This window comes from Canis aureus, chromosome 33, assembly GCF_053574225.1.
Source record: "Canis aureus isolate CA01 chromosome 33, VMU_Caureus_v.1.0, whole genome shotgun sequence".
Taxonomy (NCBI): Eukaryota; Metazoa; Chordata; class Mammalia; order Carnivora; family Canidae; genus Canis; species Canis aureus.
The window spans coordinates 1,841,910-1,860,371 of record NC_135643.1 but is presented as its reverse complement, the minus strand read 5'-3'; the positions used below and the strand labels follow the sequence as shown (position 1 = coordinate 1,860,371).

At 43.2% G+C, this 18,462-nt stretch overlaps 1 protein-coding gene across 15 annotated transcripts in view; it reads right to left on the bottom strand.

Annotated features, from left to right (window-relative positions):
• The window catches only part of SEPTIN11 (septin 11), a 105,083-nt gene that overhangs the window by 15,345 nt on the left and 71,276 nt on the right, over positions 1 to 18,462 (bottom strand). For 7 of the 15 annotated variants that reach the window (XM_077882576.1, XM_077882578.1, XM_077882588.1 and 4 more), the window contains 4 exons: positions 17,528 to 17,696; positions 9,012 to 9,144; positions 7,372 to 7,559; positions 1,597 to 1,664 (listed from right to left, as the gene is read on the bottom strand). In XM_077882576.1, coding sequence (XP_077738702.1) covers positions 1,640 to 1,664; positions 7,372 to 7,559; positions 9,012 to 9,144; positions 17,528 to 17,696 — 515 coding nt within the window. In that variant the 3' untranslated portion in view covers positions 1,597 to 1,639. Of the gene's footprint in view, positions 1 to 136; positions 3,906 to 7,371; positions 7,560 to 9,011; positions 9,145 to 17,527; positions 17,697 to 18,462 lie in introns of those variants that run through there. The other 8 variants (XR_013371085.1, XR_013371086.1, XM_077882579.1 and 5 more) reach the window with 5 other exon arrangements.

Below are 18,462 nucleotides of genomic sequence, written 5' to 3'. Positions count from 1 at the left end.
CCGGACAGTAGCGTTTGAAATCCACCTGGCTGGAAAGCATGAGACTCTCATTCCAATTTCTTTTATCCAATATAATAATCATGTGTACATATGCATACCAAACACTGACTAAAAAGAACTCACAAAAGGGCACACGTTGTTTGGGTAAAAATATATTTTCCCCCACTTTGTGTCTTGGCACTAGTGATATATGCATAGATTACCTGTCCACCACTCTCCTACCTTAACAGACACCAAATTACTGAGCATATTTGCTAAGTGATTACTTTCTTACTTGAAAAAATGATATACTTCATATCGATACAATTATTTTAGTTTTTAAAAAAGACAAGTGTCTAACATGCAGCTTACATATATGACAATTCTGTATTAACACCAAAGGTAGATTACACAACACTTTTAGAAACACATTGGTTATTTTCAAACAGCAAAATGACAATGATCTACAACTACAGTTTAAGGCATATCAGCATATTTTAAAATTAAGAAATAGACAAAGTTCTAATGCTGTTCACAGCTTTTATTTAGAAAATTCCCTTCATACCTACATACAATCTAGACTTTGTAGGTCATAATTTCTACTAAAGAGTCATCACTTATGTATCCTGTCAATGGAACCAAGACTTCTGGAAGCAGAGACTTGATGATTTCAGACACTTGCAAATGGCAAAGCAGAGGGATCTGAAAGGACGGTTTGGAAGGACTACACAGAGACAGTATGACATGGGTTGGTAACAGCTGAAACCCAAATTCAACAGTCTGTATGTGAAACACTTATGGATATGTCAAGAAAGTGAAGAAACTCAATCCATTTGAGGTGCACAAGATATGAAGAATAAGTGTTATTGCTGGTGATATTACAAAGCAGAGAAGGAAGATAGTAAGTAACCTGTGCCCAGTGTGACATTAAATGCTCCCCTGGTTGAGATGCATTTTCTGGACAAACTGACCAATAAGGAGCCTAGGCTGGGAAAACATAGTCTCTAACTGCCAGAAAATTCTCACAAATGCTTTTCCATCACATTCTACATTCTATACAACTGTTACAGGGACCTGAAGTCCAGAAGCAATGGTCATTAAGGTTGAGCAGAAACTATGGGGAGAGGCTAGTTAGAGCTTCTGACTGAAAAAAAAAAAAGTGTTCACTGCCAGCAGTTAGCAGGAGGGAAAACCATTAAACCAAGATCATCAAAAAAGTAAGCAGGCATAAAAAGGCAATCTAACATAAAAAATATTATCCTCTTGGATTTCTGCAAAGGAAAGCTGGTAGTTTTTTATACTAACTTTATTACAAACTCAGAACCAAGGGCCCTCTGTAATATCCAGTGATGCCCACAATACTGTGTAGGACACAGCCTGGGAAGAATAATTTCTGACTTTCATACTGGTATCAAGGAAAAGTTGAATTTCTTGTGGAAAAGGTACAAATGTGGCTACTTTAAATATATTTAGTGTCTTTTTTAAATAAAGGCTACTCAAACCATTACCTCCTTACCTCCCTCCAAGAAGGAAAAAAATAAAATCCATCTATCCCATTTGTTTCTCTAATTTAAAAAAGTCAGAAAGATCCCAAAGTTTTCTTACTACTGTACTTACATGCAAAGGCGAAAGCACATCCAATTAGATTTGAGGGTATCATTTATTCCGTGCAGAGCCAAGGACTACTGTGAAAAAAGGCACAGATACAGAAAGAAGAGAAGGGCAGCAACAAACCAAACGGGGCCAGGGAGTGGGGGCAGAAAAGAGTTCAGAAGCAACATATTAAAAGAAAAAAAAAAAGCTTCTAGAACTTTCTTTTGACTTTTTATTCCCTGACTCTCCATATGGTTTATTTTGTTGTGAAAATTTTCACTGGGGTGGGGAATAACCAATCAACAATCTTGGAATCAAAAAGTCAGCTGGATGCCTTTCACAGCAAGGCTCACTTTTGAAAAGGCTTTAGTGATGCATTAAAAATGATAATTTTAAAGTGACCATTTTTGGACTTTAGAAGTGTACTGTTACAAGGCACAAAAATGCTTACACAAGCAGCGGTTGGGACAAGCACACAAGTATTCAAGCTTTTGTCTGGTGCACAGCATATGAGCAAATTCAGCCATGGTTAGAATCGGCATGCCATCTAGTATTTGGCTGCTCCAGTACTAGTGTTGGACTAGAATAATTAAAAAACAAAGCAAAATAAAACCATTAGTCCACTGGCTCCTAAACCTGTCTTTATACCCCCACTGCTGCTTCTATTTGGCAGTTTCTAGCTTTGGCCTTCAGTGAAACTGAATTTTTACTTTGCCTAATTATAGGTCAAATCAATTCATGAAAAATCATAAAATCTTTCCCTGAAAAGCATGGTTGAGGATGAGAAGGGAAGAAAACTTTATTGGAATCAACTAAAGACTTATTAAAAAAAAAAAAAAAAAATGGTGTGGTGGGGGGGTAGGGTACAGCATATTCCACTCTGTTTACCGAAAGTACAGCTAATGGTGGCCAGAAGGAAGTGCAGATGTGAGCAGCAAGTTCATGAGATGTATTATTCTTTCAAGTGAGGAGCAGGAGACTATAGAGTTAGGAGGCGGCACAATCTTGTTAGCAGAGGGGGAATCAAGATGATGAAAAGATAAGCCTCACAAAGGGATAGAGAAGGCAGATTAAACATGCCCCCCCATACGAATGTGGTATGTAGTCTGTCACGGTGTGTGCATTGGCCCTAATCCCTGTGGCGGGACGATGCTTGGATGCAGAGCTCGGGTCGAGCTAGTCATGGTGAGCGAAAAGGTGAGGAGATTCCTTCAAGACAACTGGATTTGCAAGGTCAGCTCTTCTATTGCTTCTTCCCTTTATTGCCAGATATGGGAAGGAGCCCATGCAAGGATGCTGGATGTGCCGTTGAATTTCTACCTTTTCCACTCATGGGCTTGTGTTATACGTTCCTTCCCATGCCTACCTGGAATTGACAAGGTCCCCTCAGAATTGGTGCTGCAAATGATACAGAGTTTATAACAAATTTTCTATTTAATATATTTCTGAAAATTGTCTCATGATTATTGAAAAGTATTATCTGAAATTCTGATGTCCTAGAATCAGCTATTGCCCACAGAGAGTATGAAAGAGTGCTAACTTACTACAAGCAAAGGGAGGCTGTGGGCAGCCCACTAGGCAATGTTACCTGACCTGACCTTGCAGGTCTCTATGAGAGGGTCAATGTGCTGATAAAAGGGAACATGATCAGCTTTCTCATTATGGTCCAACTTGGCCAGGATCTGAGGGGGGGGGGTGGTTCAGAAACATTTTTAAAGCTGTAAGAGGGGACAATCTGATGAGACCCACAACACAGGTCAAATAATGTTATCATAGTAATGAAAAATCCATGCAAATGTAAAAGTCCTAAAAAGTTAAACCATCATTCTGCCTCCATACGAAGCTACCTTGGGTTGGGGTAGGTGTGGAAAGAGGCAGAGTGAGTTCAGGGCTTCTGCCACCATGGAGATGAGAAATCAAGAAAGGCAAATTGTTGTCATGGTATTCGGGGTTATAGTTCAGCTGCTGAGGCGGTGAGAAGTTCTCCTGACAGACGTACATGGAGCCATTGACCCTCCGTCCCTCGGTCCAAAGCAACATACAAGCAACAGGCATGCTTCCTGCTGCCACTCTGAACAGGCATAAAAGGCAAATCATTTACTTTCCAGAAACAAAGTCCAGCTGCACATAGCTGTTGGTGTTATTCTCTTGTTCTACCATTTTTCACTACCCAACAACATTTAGCGAAATGAGTTAATAGTTACTGGTGTCTGGGGAAGGGTAAAAAAAAAAAATAAAATAAAAGGACACAGATGGCAGAGATACAATATTACTGCAAAAGCAGGTGAATGCGGGACCATCCTTGGCTTGCCAGGCTTTATGTGAAGCTTGCACTGCAAGTTAAAAAACAAAACAAAAAAGTTAGAAATAATAATAAATAAAAAAGAAAGGAAAATTAGGAGCTCCAGCACCAGCATTCGGTGATGGTGAATACTCATGCAATGATTATGGAATTGACAGAAATTAAAACCACGAATCTGAGTAAGCTATTCTACACAACAAGCAAAAGCAAAATTTTAATATTGAATTAAAGAACATATAGTTAGTTTCCATTTGCCTGTAATTTAGAATTTCTGAGTGATTTCTTGAAACCACTCCATGTTATAGTAGAAGGATATACCCTTTGATTTTCATTTTCTCAACATAAAACATCTATTAGATTTGGTCATCACATTGGTATTGAATAGGAGCCACATCTTTCCATTTCTGAGTGGCTGGAGTCAGAGAATAAATCTACAACAATGTCTTTGAACAATTAACTTGGGGACTGGAATACAGTGGGTGGAGGGCATGCTATTAATCCACTTGGAAAGGTAAAACAGGACAGTCATTCTGGTTACAGCTACGGCAGTGCCAGGAGCCTTCCCCTCATTTAGGTACGATGCAACACCAAACCCGAGATCCACAGGTCTCATTTTAGGTGAGTCCAAAACATGCAACCTCATTCATTAGCGAGAATCAAAAATAAAAGTTTTCTTTTGAAAAGATGAGTGGATGACTATATAAACTATAGTTATCAGATGCCAGGTACAGTTTTAAAATGATGGATTTTAAAACCTTCTTTGGGGATGGATGAAACGTAACCACCAATGCCTACTGGAAATTGTGCAAAGTTTTCAGGAAAGAACACTGTCCACTGAACAACTTACCCTCGGGCAGTCCCACCGTGCGGTGTAGCCGCTGACAAGGAAAGTGCCTTGCTGGCCAGGGTGGGCAGGAGATGGGGTCCAACTAATGGCAGTGCCAGGGTTAGTTCTACTTTGTCTGTAACCTTAGGAAATGTTATATGCTCTTATGCCACTACAGGTCAAGAAGCATAAAGCCTTACCTACGTTAAAAAGGGAGTGTGTCATTAGAAAAACAATTTAAAACTATTAGAAAACCTAAGTTAATTTTCAAGGTGGAAGCAGAGCAAACGAATAAATAAGCATCTCTTTTATAACAATTTTTTCCCTGAAACGCCAGCTCCTGAGCGGCACATATGGGGCTTCGGCATCTCCTCCAGCTAGGTGAGGAGGCAAGAGTCTTCCGTTTGTTTTCAAAGTGCTGCTCTGGTGACCCTGGTGACTGTCTTTCTGTAGTCCTCTCTAACCAAAACTCTCCCTTGGCCCTAAGAGGGGGAGTTCTTTAACTTTTACACTTCAGGCCCCCAAGTGGCAGTCGCTTTCAGTGTTCAAATGAGAAAGGTGTAGAAAAGGTTAAGAACCTAACAAAAAAATATGTGCCATTGTCAGGTACAAAACCTGGTCACTACAGTGCACCAAATTAAGTCTAATTCTATTAATAATACATGAGAATGCATAAATAAGGCTAAAATTGAATTTACACATACTTCATGTAAACTTGAAAAGCATTATATATCGCTAAGGCCCAAGGTTGGGATGAAAAGAACCTAAAATGCTCAAAAGGGCAAGGAGAAACCCCCCTACACTGGGAAGTCTGTTACTACATAGACTTTGTTTAGTGGAGGCACAGTACGGATCAGCTCATGGAACTTGTATTGCTTAAAGGCACATCCAGCGGACAGGAAATATCCTTGGATATTTTTGGAACATTGCTGGTCTTTTATAGACATCTTTAATTCTAAAACGTGTACCTTTATGCACATTAGCGCTTCAGGGTAAGAAAAACTTAACTTTGGATTTCCTAAGCTTTGAGTCAGCAGTTTTTTTTTTTAATTTCATCCATGCCTATAGATGTGGACGGACGGACACACACACACACACACACACACACCCCTATTTTTATCTTGGGTTAGTTAGGATCAACAAGGGTATGATGCCAAATGACTTTCATTTCATCTTACTGGATTCACTAATCTCTCAATGTTGCCTGGGGAGTGTCACCACGAGTGACTGATGCTCCCCCAACATGCATTGTACAAAGCACTTTTCTGAACTGGATTATAATCTAGGCAACTGTTACGCTCAGAATTATCCAGCATAACTAAAATTTCAGCCCTTGGAGTTCTTGATCACTTGAATCTACCAACCCCATGAACATCACACCACACCCACACCAACTCCTTTTAATTGTTTAGAAAATGTGCTTACTTCTTGGCTCTCCTGACACCTTTTCTGCTGTCTCAGAGCTTGGAAAGTCCAAGTTTGTAAGGTATCATTTAAAACTCCGGTGTCACTATGGTGCCGCGTTGTGACCTCTGCCTACAGGCAACACAACGATATTCCTCAGGGGTGAGTCTATGTGTTCACCAAGAATACGAGAACAGCACCACTGTGCTCACTCCCCCGTGACAGGTCTCCACTACTGCGCAGATCCAACCCTATCTGCTCTATTTTTTAAGATTTAATTTTTTGCCTACCAGTATCTGCACTGTTCACTTAATCGTCAGTTTTTCCTCTGGAAGCTTGGCACCTCAGGGTAAAGAGGAAGGATCCTGAGACACAGTCTGAGCTGCCTCATCACTGCCCTAAGAGCACTGCTCGTTAAACAGACACAGGAGGGCCGCCACGCAGCCGCCACCGAGGCTCTACTATCTGGTTTCGTACGGACCGCTGAGCCTCCTGTCGGGTCAGAAGCGATGGTCCTAAGACTGCATTCTCGAGGCATGAAGGTGGTCTGCTGTAGAGCTTCCGATCGTGAGAGAATGTCAGGGCAGGCCCCCGCCTCCCTCAGGCAGCCGCTGTTGAGTACTGAAGGAAGCGACTAGCTTACGAGCAGAATTGGACGGACCCTTTGGCACATTAAATCAAGGCCATATCTTAGAATATTCTTTTGTGTGCTTTGAGGATTGGCAGGGCTGCCTTAACTGGAAGGGTGTTTTGATCCCATTTCCACAATGAAACAATTCACCACCTTGTGGAATTTAGGGGAAAACTAGCGGCCACTGGTAGTTTGCTCCAATCTCCCATTTTGGAAACCAGACTTGCAGTGACTGGCTTATCAAGCCTCACAACGCAGAATAGAAAAATTTTCACAATCATCATTTTAGGATGCCCTTCATCACGAGGCCTGAGGACTGTCTCCAGAGGGCAGTGAAGAGAAATAGACCGTCTTCTCCAAAGTCCTAGTGTTGATGCAGAAGACACCACTGGAGACAGCAGGTTCCTCCAGCCCTGATTGCTTGGTCAAGGGGTCAAGTTTTATAAATTAATGTTTGTGTGCCCTTTACAAATACTTTAAAAACCTGTAGTATCTTCCCTGCACTGTAGAGAAAAGACTTGCTTTTATCTCTCTGGTAACAGACCAGTTTCCAGTCTGTAAATGGGAACGTAGAAACATGCAAAAGGAATAAATTATTAGAGGGCCCCAGAGCATGGGGGGGGGACACGCGCTTACTTTTTCTTATCCTTGTCTTTCTTGGTTTGTTGGGCCCCAGACTGCTGTGCCTGGGACTGTAGTAGCTGAGCTGCTGCTTTCTTCTTCTGGAAATTGTTCACCTCCTCCTCCAGTTCCTTCTTCTTGTCTTCCACTTTCTTCTTTTCTTCCTGGTGTGTCCGCTTCAGGAGGTCAAACTTCTCATGAAGCTGAGGAAGAAAAGAGGAGGGTAAGCTTGGTGAAGGCCATTTGGATCTATTCAAAAACAAAATGGGCTTCATGCTGCTACACGTGCTGTCGCCCCACCCCCACGAGGGAAGCACCGTGTGGCGCTCCTTGGGGGAGCCAGCTCATGAGGTGCTGCTGGGGGAGCCAGGCTGAGCTGGTAAAGAGCATCCTTCCCAGCCCCGCTCCACACCTTTGAGACTTGGATGCCTGGGCACTAAAGGGAGTCCTGTTCATTTTCACTGATAATAAAATACATAGTCATTGTAAAAAGCATAAAGAAGAAAATTAAAAAGTTATCCATACTCCTAATTAGAAATTCACCTGAGCGGTAAGAGTAGATCTTTATTTCTGGTCCTTTTTCAAAGTGTGAAATACACACTTACATACACAGTGACCACAGGTGATACAGGCTACTCAAATGGTATGTTGAGAAGTTTCTGGCAAATTTCTTGACAAATTGAATTTAGAAAATTGTCACGAGGCAGAAACAAAAGCAAGGAGGAAGGGAAGGAGACGGAGGGAGGAAGGAAGGAAAGAATTAAGGAAAAAACTCTTACTAGATCGTTTTAGATTTCTATCCAGCATCCAACAATATGGACCAATGATAACAACTCTCAACTTTCTCTGCAGCAAAACTATATTGAGTGCTTAGCTGTTTAAATAACCTTTGAATTTCAGTAGTCTTTCTAAAGATAATTAAAGGGGAATGATAAGGACATTATGTAGACAATTTGGAAATGTACAGAACCACAGGTCAAGCACTTGAGATACTCATTATGTACCAAGAGAGACAAATAGATTATTTTGTCTCCCTCGCTGCCTCCCCCCCCCCTCCCCCCCACCCGCCTCAACGAGATGAGTGTTATAGCAGGAATCCATGTGAGCTTCTAGGAGGCAGTTCACTTGGCCTGGTCATGGGCAGCGAGACGGAGTCACAAGGACCCTGGCACAGCGAGTACGTGCCCACAAAGCAAGAAGCACACGTACAGACATGGTGTACAGAGAGACCACAGCCCACCAGCTTGCGCACAAGGGCCCCTCCACAGACTGGCTGACAGACAAAAAAAAAATTATAGTCCCGGAATCCCAAATCTTATGTTGCAAGAGTCGTAAGTTGAGGAAATATGGAGCCCCACAGAACACGGGACCACATCTGAAGACCTAAGGCCTAGTTTTAGTTTCAGCTCTGCTACTAGGTGTCTGACCGCAGAAATCACCTAACGTCGAGGACTCTTGGTTTTATCATCTGTGAAATGGGGATAAGAATACCTGACCTGCTGCCCTCACCACGTTAGTGTGCTGCTCGTGTGACAAGGTCCATGCAGAAAGAACCGAGGAGAGCACGAAGCTCTATCAAATGTGATGGATTAAGGACATACTTGGCCTGCCTGCCTCCGGCCTGAAGGCTTGGTAAGGTGAGATGGCTCACTTACCTCTTTCTCTGCCTCTTTAAGTTCAGCTTCTTTCTCCTTCACTCTCATCACAAACATTTGCCTCATTTCTTCTTCTTTCTTCTGAAGTTCTCCCAGGAATTCATTTCTTTTCGCTTCATAGGTCTCCTGAAGACTATTTAAAAGCCACAAACCAAGGAGAGTGTTGTGAAGTTGAATAGGACATTTCACTTCATATAATTTCTACTCACTGCTTCCAAAAATACAGCCAAGGCTCCACTTACTGTATCACAGGACACACAGAATAGCACACCGTCTCCTCCTTAGTTACGCAGTGATCGGAAAGGCAGGCACGTGGAGCATCGGGAGGAGTCACTGCGCACAATACAGCACGACGGGCATGTCTGGCCACGTTTGTGCCAATACGCTCACACGGGGAAGGCCCAGGTTGGGCTGGCCGGTACCCGCCAGATCAGCAAACAAGGTAGACACCAAGGAAGATGGAGACTTTGGAAGAGGAAGGCAGCACGGTGTAGGGAGAGAAGCAAAGCACCGGGGCCTCACAGACCAGGGATTGGATTTGGCCGCAGCAATTTACTGGCCAATCCTGGGAAGGGCACAGTCCCTAAGCCTCGGTGTTCCCTGTATCAGATGTGGCTACAACAGTGCTTCCTTCTCAGGACAGGATCGTGGGAATTACATGGGGGCGATGCGAGGGCAGGATTCAATCGTCAGGGCTTAGCAAATCTCACCCCGCTCCCGATCACCTCCCGCCAGTCCCCGATTCGGAAAACAGACCCAGTGAATCATCTAAACAATAGTTTATCTAAAGATACTAGAGAAAATTGCTACTTTTCATGTTCTATTGCCAATTGTAAATAGAGCAGGCAGGAGTTTTATTTTTATCTTCAACCCCATTCTCCTCCTGACTCTCTAGAGAACTCTGAGCCCAATATTTTATTTTTTTAAAGCTTTCATTTATTCATTCATGAGAGACACGGAGAGAGAGGCAGAGACACAGGGAGAGAGAGAAGCAGGCTCCCTGTGGGGAACCCAATGCGGGACTTGATCCCGGGACCCTGGCTGGGATCATGACCTGAGCCAAAGGCAGACGCTCATTCGCTGAGCCCCCAGGCGGCCCTGAGCCCAATATTTTAAATTGAATGCCAGGCTCAGCTTTACCTCCAAGAACAAATACATTGACAGAAAAATTGCTTTTGGTAACACAATTTAAGAAAACACACCCCCATACACCTACACAAACAGAGATTTTGGCTGACCTGATTTTGGCTCAGGTCATGAGCTCACGGTCATGAGATTGAGCCCTGGGTCAGGCTCCATACTGGGCATGGAGCCTGCTTAAGATTCTCTCTCTCCTTCTTGCTCTGTACCACCACCCCCTCACCACTCTGGCGCTCTCTCACTCTCAAAAAAAAAAAAAAAAAAAAAAGTTCTCTTACCTTCAAAAGTGTCAACACTACCTGTTAATGAACAATCAAGTACTCTGAGTTCTAGAGGTATATTTAGCTTTCATATTATCTTTTGAAACAAAAACGATTTTGGCCAATGTTGATATTGGCTAATATTAATAGCATGGGAGATACTATTTTGAGGGAGACCTTCTTATGATAATGAGTGTATCTCCCACTTCTTTCTAACAAGGAGTGGAAATAGCTTTTACAGAAACAGTACCAAGAAACACTACTCAGAATGTGTTCCAGAGATCACTAGTTTCAAGAGATCTTCAAAAGAAGGGTTCCCAAGGCAAGAGAGTCCAGGGAAAATGCTGTGTGATCTCCAGTTAAGAGAGTCAAAGTGGTTCCCAAGACCAGCAGCAAGTCAGGATCAGCTGGACATGTTTTATGGGACTTTTCTAAACTGTGTTCTAATCCTACTCCTGTAGGGGCTGATTCAGGATATCAGGCAAAGACAGAATAACCTGTATTTTTTTTAAAGCTTTTATTTATTTATTCATAAATAAGAGACACAGAGAGAGGCAGAGACACAGGCAGAGGAAGAAGCAGGCTCCCTGCAGGGAGCCCGATGTGGGACTCGATCCCAGGACCCCAGGATCACGCCCTGGGCCGAAGGCAGATGCTCAACCACTGGGCCACCCAAGGGTCCTAACCTGTATTTTTAAAATGCTTCCAGGTGATCTGATGTAACTCATCTGCCAACCACTGCTTGTCTTAAATGCTCTAGAAGTCCTCACATACAAGAACCTGTTTATTAACTTAGTGCTCCCCAAATTTGTTGATTCATGGAAACTTTTTAAAGTAACCCACAGGGAGAATGCAGTTTAGGTAGTGTTACCTACAACATGAGAACCCTCGGGATGACTCTGCCCTATCCAGTCCCAACCACAACCTAGTTTACACTCCAGTTTCTGGAGATACATTTTCAAACTACAGGTCATGACCCAATCAAGGGTCTTAACCAATATGTTAAATGAAAACGTTTAACAGAATAGGATAGAAAATACCAGAGTGCACTGCAAACAAGAAAAGACAAGTGTACTTCAAAGTCTGTATACTGGATCATGATGCAGAACACATTTTATAGTAAAGGTTGCCACCCAAAGTCAGAAAGCCCACGTCCTAGAAAAAGATTATCAAGCAACCAGCCAGACAGCCTCGGCCAGGAGACACAGCCAGTAGCCTTGACATCTGGGCTGCGACAGCAAAGTGGCCTTGACAAATGCTACTTATGCCATCACTGTGTCCTGGGATATGAGCCAGGCTTTGAACTCTGACCCTGGAAATGATAAGCAACACTTAAGAAAACCTAAGACCCTACTCCAAGGAGTCATAACTATAGTGAGATACTTAGAAACGCCTTCAGACAACAGCCACACATTCACGGGGCTATAGTCCTCAGGAGCCTCTGCCAGTTGAGCCGTAAATGAGATACCAGAAACCTTCACTAATGCTTCCAGTCGGTAAACACAAGTTGAAAGGAACTGGTTCTACGGCACCAGGATGACATCTTTGGCAATTTTTAGCTCTTTCAACTTAATTTTTAATCGCAGTTATTAACACCCTATTCCCATTGAGAAATGTGCAATTTTTTCACGAGGTTTTGAGCTAGTCTGAAGCTGCAGATTTTACCTTCTTGTTTTCTCACTTTTTTAAATAAGATTTTATTTTTAAGTAATCTCTACACCCAATGTGGGACTCGAACTCACAACCCAGAGATTAAGAGTCACATGTTCCTCCGATGGAGGCCAGCCAGGCACCCCTCTTCTTGTTTTCTTAACAGTCCTAGGCGGAGGTGGGCTTTGCTCGTGGAGATCAAGGGAAAGAAGAATTGAGTAGAGGTACTCAGTTCAGACTTCACTCTGATCATGGACAGAGCATAATCCTCTCTCTGTCAAAATCCCCAGGAACCATCTGGTGAAGGGCATGCCAGGAAGAACACATCACCAGTGTTTATGAAGCACTTTATACACAAGAATTCATTCATCCTCACAACAACCCAATAAGATGGGTATTTACTAGCCATCTCCCACTTTAGAGATGAAGAAACGTGGACACAAGTGCTTGGCAATCTGTCCAGGTCACACAATGGAGGGTGTGAAGCTCACTCTGTCACTCAGGCCACCAAACTGAGACAGGAGCTCTGCCCACTGCACCACACAGCTGGTGAGCCGGCCTCTACGTGATCCCCCCCAACATACACATGGGTCTCATGGACCTGAAAAAACCATTGTGATCTCTTAAGAGGATGGTGGTAACGAAGCCCTTTTTCTGACCTGAGAGAGTCAAGATAAGTTGCAGGAGACAGAGTCCCGTTACTGTGTTCGCCCAGCTCCCGCTCCCGTTTGGACAGGGACTGTTGAGGAAAGGGCAATGGTGTCTCAGGAGAAAAGCAGCAGGAACAAGATCGGCCCAGTCTCTACCTGTGTCCTACATCCCTTCCCCTCTTCTCCAAACACCAACCCCAAAGCAGCTGAGGTGTGGGGAAGGGGGACCAGGGTCCTGAGAAGGCACGGTGGTCTAGTTGGGTTGAAGGCTATAGGGCAGCAGGTGGGAAAGGCGGGCACAGGAGAAAGCAAGCTGACACCTGGATAGGTAGGTAGGTAGACAGACAGATACAGAGATTCTGCTAGAAGACAAGTCTGAAATGAGGCAGGTTCGAGGACACCGCCAGGGACAGTCTCAGTTAGCTCTAGGGCGTCCAATGTACTTCCAAGCCTTTAATAGAGCCTGTTACTGTGCAGGCCCAGCTCCTACTTTTGTTTCACAGCGTACAATACATTTGGGTAATGGCTGCCCCTTACTAGCCTTGGCTTTAGAGATCACCTCCTGCTTTATAAACACCAGAGGGGCTTGGAGGACACGGGATGCTCAAAGGGAAGGATGGACTTCATTGTACACCCACAGATGAAATTCTGGGGAACCACTCAAATCAGCTGCAGCTTTGGCTTTACCTCAATTGTGTCATCCTTCATGCAGGGTCCCCTCACTGCATCACCCCTCACAGTGTGGCTCCAGGCTCACAGAAGTGCTGGGGATGCTGGAAATGCCTCAAAGGGAAAGTCTGAGCCCTTTTTAAAGTAGCGGTTCTCAAGAAAGGGAAAACTAAGTTAATTTCAGCTTCCTATTTGCTAAGACAATTGATTCAAAGCCAGCTTTGATTCTCCAAATGACCTTGCTCACACCACGCCGGACAGCTGGGTTTAAATGAGTGGATTTCTAAGAGGACAAACCATTTCCAGCGTTCCCAGTAACTGAGATGATAGCAAGTATTTCAGAAGATCTACCTGTTCTTATTTTTTTGTGTAGGGAAAAGAATAAAGGCTTTGGATGTATATTTATTATATATTCTCCCCCCTTTGCATTATCAAAAAGGAAACCTCAGTCCCATAATACTTTATTTTCACTTTTGTTTCCCTTGCCTTAGGAGACGAGACTATCAACAAAATGTTGCCACAGCCAGTGTCAGAGAAGCTGTCTGTGGTCTCTTCTAGTTTACGGTTTCAGGTTTCACATTTAGGCCTTTAATCATTTTGAGTTTATTTTTGTGTATGGTGTAAGAAAGTGGTCCAGTCTCATTCTTCTGCATACAGCTGTCCAGTTTTCCCAGCACCACTTGCATCTCCCCATTGCATATTCCTGCCTTCTTTGTCGTAAAGTAACTGACCACATAAGTATGAGTTTATTTCTGGTATTTCTATTCTGTTCCACTGATCTCTGTGTCTATTTTTGTGCTAGTACCACACTGTTTCAATTACTACAGCTTTTTAGTATATCTTGAAATCTGGGATTGTGGTACCTCCAGCTTTGTTCTTCTTTCTAGATACGTTTCCTCAGGCAAAGGATACAAAAGCAAAAATAAACTATTGAGACGACATCAAAATAAAAGGCTTTTGCAAAGCAAAGGAAACCATCAACAAAACTAAAAGGCAACCTTATGGGCAGCCCGGGTGGCTCAGCGGTTTAGCGCCGCCTTCAGCCCAGGGCGTGATCCTGGAGATCCGGGACCGAGTCCCATGTCGGGCTCCCTCTGCCTGTGTCTCTGCCCCTCTCTCTCTCTATGTGTGTGTCTCTCATGAATAAATAAATAAATTAAAAAAAAATTTTTTTAAATAAATAAAGGCAACCTTATGAATGGCAGAAGGTATTTGCAAGCTGATAAGTGGTTAATATCCAAACTATATAAAGAACTTATACAACTCAACACCAAAAACAATCCAATTAAAAAGTGAGCAGAGGCTCTGAACAGACATTTTTCCAAAGAAGACATACAACTGGCCAACAGACACATAAAAAGATGTTCAACATGACTCATCATCAGGGAAATGCAAATCAAAACCACAATGAGATATCTCCTCACACCTGTCAGAATGGCTAGTATAAAGACAAGAAATAACAAGTGTTGGTGGGGATGTGGAGAAAAGGGAACCTCACGTACTGTTGGTGGGAATGTAAACTGGTACAGCCACTGTGGAAAACAGTAATGGAGGTGCCTCAAAAAGTTAAAAATTACAACTACCATATAATCTAACAATTCAACTACTGGATATGTACCCAAAGAAAACTAAAATTATTAGTTTGAAAAGGTATATGCACCTTATGCTTACTGAACATTATTTACAATAGCCAAGATATGGAAGCAACTTAAGCATCCATCGGTAAGTGGATGGATAAAGATGTGGCATATATAGGCATATATACATAATTACTCAGCTATAAAAAAGAAAAGAATTAGATCTTGCTATTTGTGACAAGATGGATGGATCTGCAGGATATTACGCTACGTGAAATAAGTCAGACAAAGACAAATACCATATGTTTCACTTATATGTGGAATCTAAAAAACATAACAAATGAACAGGGCTGCCTGGGTGGCTCAGCTGGTTGAGTGTCCAACTTGGTTTTGGTTCAGGTCATGATCCCAAGTCCTGGGATAGGCCCCGTACCAGGCTCTGTGTCCAGTGGGGAGTCTGAGATTCTGTCTTCCTCTCCCTCTCTCTCTCTACTCTCTTTCTCTCAAGTGAATAAATCTTAAAACAAACAAACAAACAAAAAACCCAAAACACAAATGAACAAAGTAACAAACCAAAACCAAACTCTTAAATACAAAGAACCAATTGGTGGTTATGAAAATATGTGTGTGTGTGTGTGTGTGTGTGTGTGTGTATGTGAGAGAGAGAGAATAGTGAAATAAAAAAGATAGATATAAATAAAGGAAGATAGAAACAGGAGTGCCAGGGTGGCTCAGAGATTGAGCATCTGCCTTTAGCTCAGGTTGTGATCCCGGGGTCTTGGGACAGAGTCCCGCATCGGGCTCCCCCAAGGAACCTGCTTCTCCCTCTGCCTGTGTCTCTGCCTCTCTCTCTGTGTCTCTCAAGAATAAATAAATAAAACCTTAAAAAAAAAAAAAAAAAGGAAGATAGAAACAGATAAAGTTTGTACCTCTTAAAGGTTATAAAATAAGCAAGTCACGGAGATGAAAAGTACACCACAGGGAATACTGCCAACGATATTGTAGTAATACCATGTGGTGACTACACTTACTGTGGCAAGCACTGAGTGGTGTATAGAATTGCTGAATCACTATGCTGTGCATCTAAAACTAATAATATTATATGTTAATTATACCTCAATAAAAAAGTGAATATAGTGAAATATAAAAACGAAACAAAACAAAACAAAAAAAAGGAAACCTTAAGCCAGAAGAAATGGAACCAAATGGGGAGCAGAAGGCATGTGAATAAAGCATATCCTCTACCAGTCAAAAGGCCTGGATGACATCTGCCACCATCCTGAAGTCCCCGAAGTCAAGAAGGCCAGAGCAGTATGGACCTGGCTCTACCAGGCCTTCCAGAAGCCCTGCTGGACCTACACAGCAAACACCTCCTCCCGGGGGGCAGCTACCCGAGGCTTGCCAGAGGTATTTTAATTTAAATGCCAAAAGCAGAGGCAGCAGAGGAGGAAACAGTCTTTTCCAGTGGAACTTCAGCCCCTAATCCATGCCCAGAAACACCTCACATCACCTCAACTGAAATCTTCTTTGAGACACCGTATAGGCCCAGGCTGGACAAAGCAACCCTCTCCTGAGCCCGGAGGAGGCAAATCTGGCCTGGGAGCCCAACCTCCCCTCACAGCTCCATGGCCCCACGACTAAATTCTGACAGTGACTGGGCCTTTGGAAAGCCACTAATTCTACATTAACTTTGATAGTCTCCCCTTCACATGTCACTTGTCCATCTCCACCTATGGATGATGTAAGAAAACACACAAGAAATTTTCTACGAGTTTCCGCCTTTGTGTCCTTAGTTGTCAGCATCATATTGAACTACTAAGGGCCTTGGGAAAGGAGACCCAGCTGGCAGCCACGAGCACAGCACACTGCAGTGAGCAGCCAAGCTCTGTAAGTGCCTGGCCAGGCTCTGTGCCTCCGTGAGTGCAGTGGCGCGGAGCAGGGCTTCATGGCCTCCTAACAGGACCTGGGCTATGTTACTTACACTTTCAGCACCTTAGTGTCCTGACTGGTAAAATGAGGAGGATAATGACATCAACTACATTGCTTAGTTGAGATAATGCCAATAAAGTGCTATCACGATGCCTGGCAGGTATGCTAGTACCGTGTCCTCACCAGGTCCTTCCGCCACTTATATCTTATTTTCTTTCATTCTTTCTTTCTTTCTTTCTTTCTTTCTTTCTTTCTTTCTTTCTTTCTTCTTTCTTTCTTCTTTCTTTCTTCTCTTTGTTTCTTTCTTTCTTTCTTCTCTTTCTTTCTTTCTTTTTCTTCCTTCTTTTTAGTTTTTTTTTTTAATATTTATTTTAGAGAGAGAGGGAGAGAGAGAATGCACCCTTGCAAGGGAAAGGGCAGAGGGAGAGAGAGAATTGGAAGCAGACCACCTGCTTAGTGCAAAGCCCAATGTGGGGCTCGATCTCACCACCCTGAGACCATGACCTGAGCGGAAACCAAGACTCGTCTATGTAACTGACTGAGGCACGCAGGTGCCCTAGTCTGACAAGATTTTGATGATACGTGAACATATCGCTGAAGCCACTACCTGGGAAACAGCTGACTGGTAGGTGCCCGCTTACCTGAAAGGCTTACTGTCAGGGTCAGTGTCCTTGAACCCCATCTCCTCGAGCTTACAGCGCCGATACAGTTCATAATGGCGGGTGTGAGTCTGCTCTCGCAAGTCTTCCATGTTCACACGGATCAGCATCTCTCGAAGTTTCACAAAATCACAATGGTTTTCATTCTCAACTGCAAGAGAGAGGAAGGTGGGGTGGCTATTAGCAACCATGTTCCTGAAAATCTGAAGTGGCACTTTCAAGAGGTTATCGCCGTTGCTCCCGAAATCTCTGAGGTCTCAAAGCCACCGGGACCTTTACTGAATTCACCTCACATACACGGTGCGGACAAGATTGTTGATGATGCAGATCGTCATAGTGATGACTACAGTAACTGTAGCAGCCTGCTCAGGGCAGGCCACTGTGGGAGGAACTTTATAAATATTGTTTTTGGCCTTCAGAAGAATTCTGCCAAGGAGGCACTGTGCCTCTGGCATAAGCACGCTCACCTCCTGAGTAGAGGCAGCGAAGTCTGCATTCAAGCACCACAACATCTGGCCGCAAAGCCAGGTCTAATTCTTCTACTCCATGCCCCCTGGAAGCATACCAGCCACTTTCTATATGCCACTTCCTAAGTTTTATCAACACTATGAAAAAAAAGTTTTATTGTAGAGAAATAGGTAAGATTCACAAAAATTTTAATTTTCCTAGAGATCCCAAACGTGTCATTTCTTCTCACTTCTCGCAGATTTATTGCCTTTATTCAGAACAAAAAAGAAAAAGGAGGACTGATGTGAACCAGTGAAGGAACTTTCTATAGCGATCCTACTTAACGTATAGCATTAGACATCCTCCTTCAAAACGCACAAGGGCGGGTAACAGAGTTCTTGCCCATCATAGTGACGTACGAGAAGCTTCTTTAGGTCAGAGACTGTCGTCACGTCCTACAGTGCCAAACG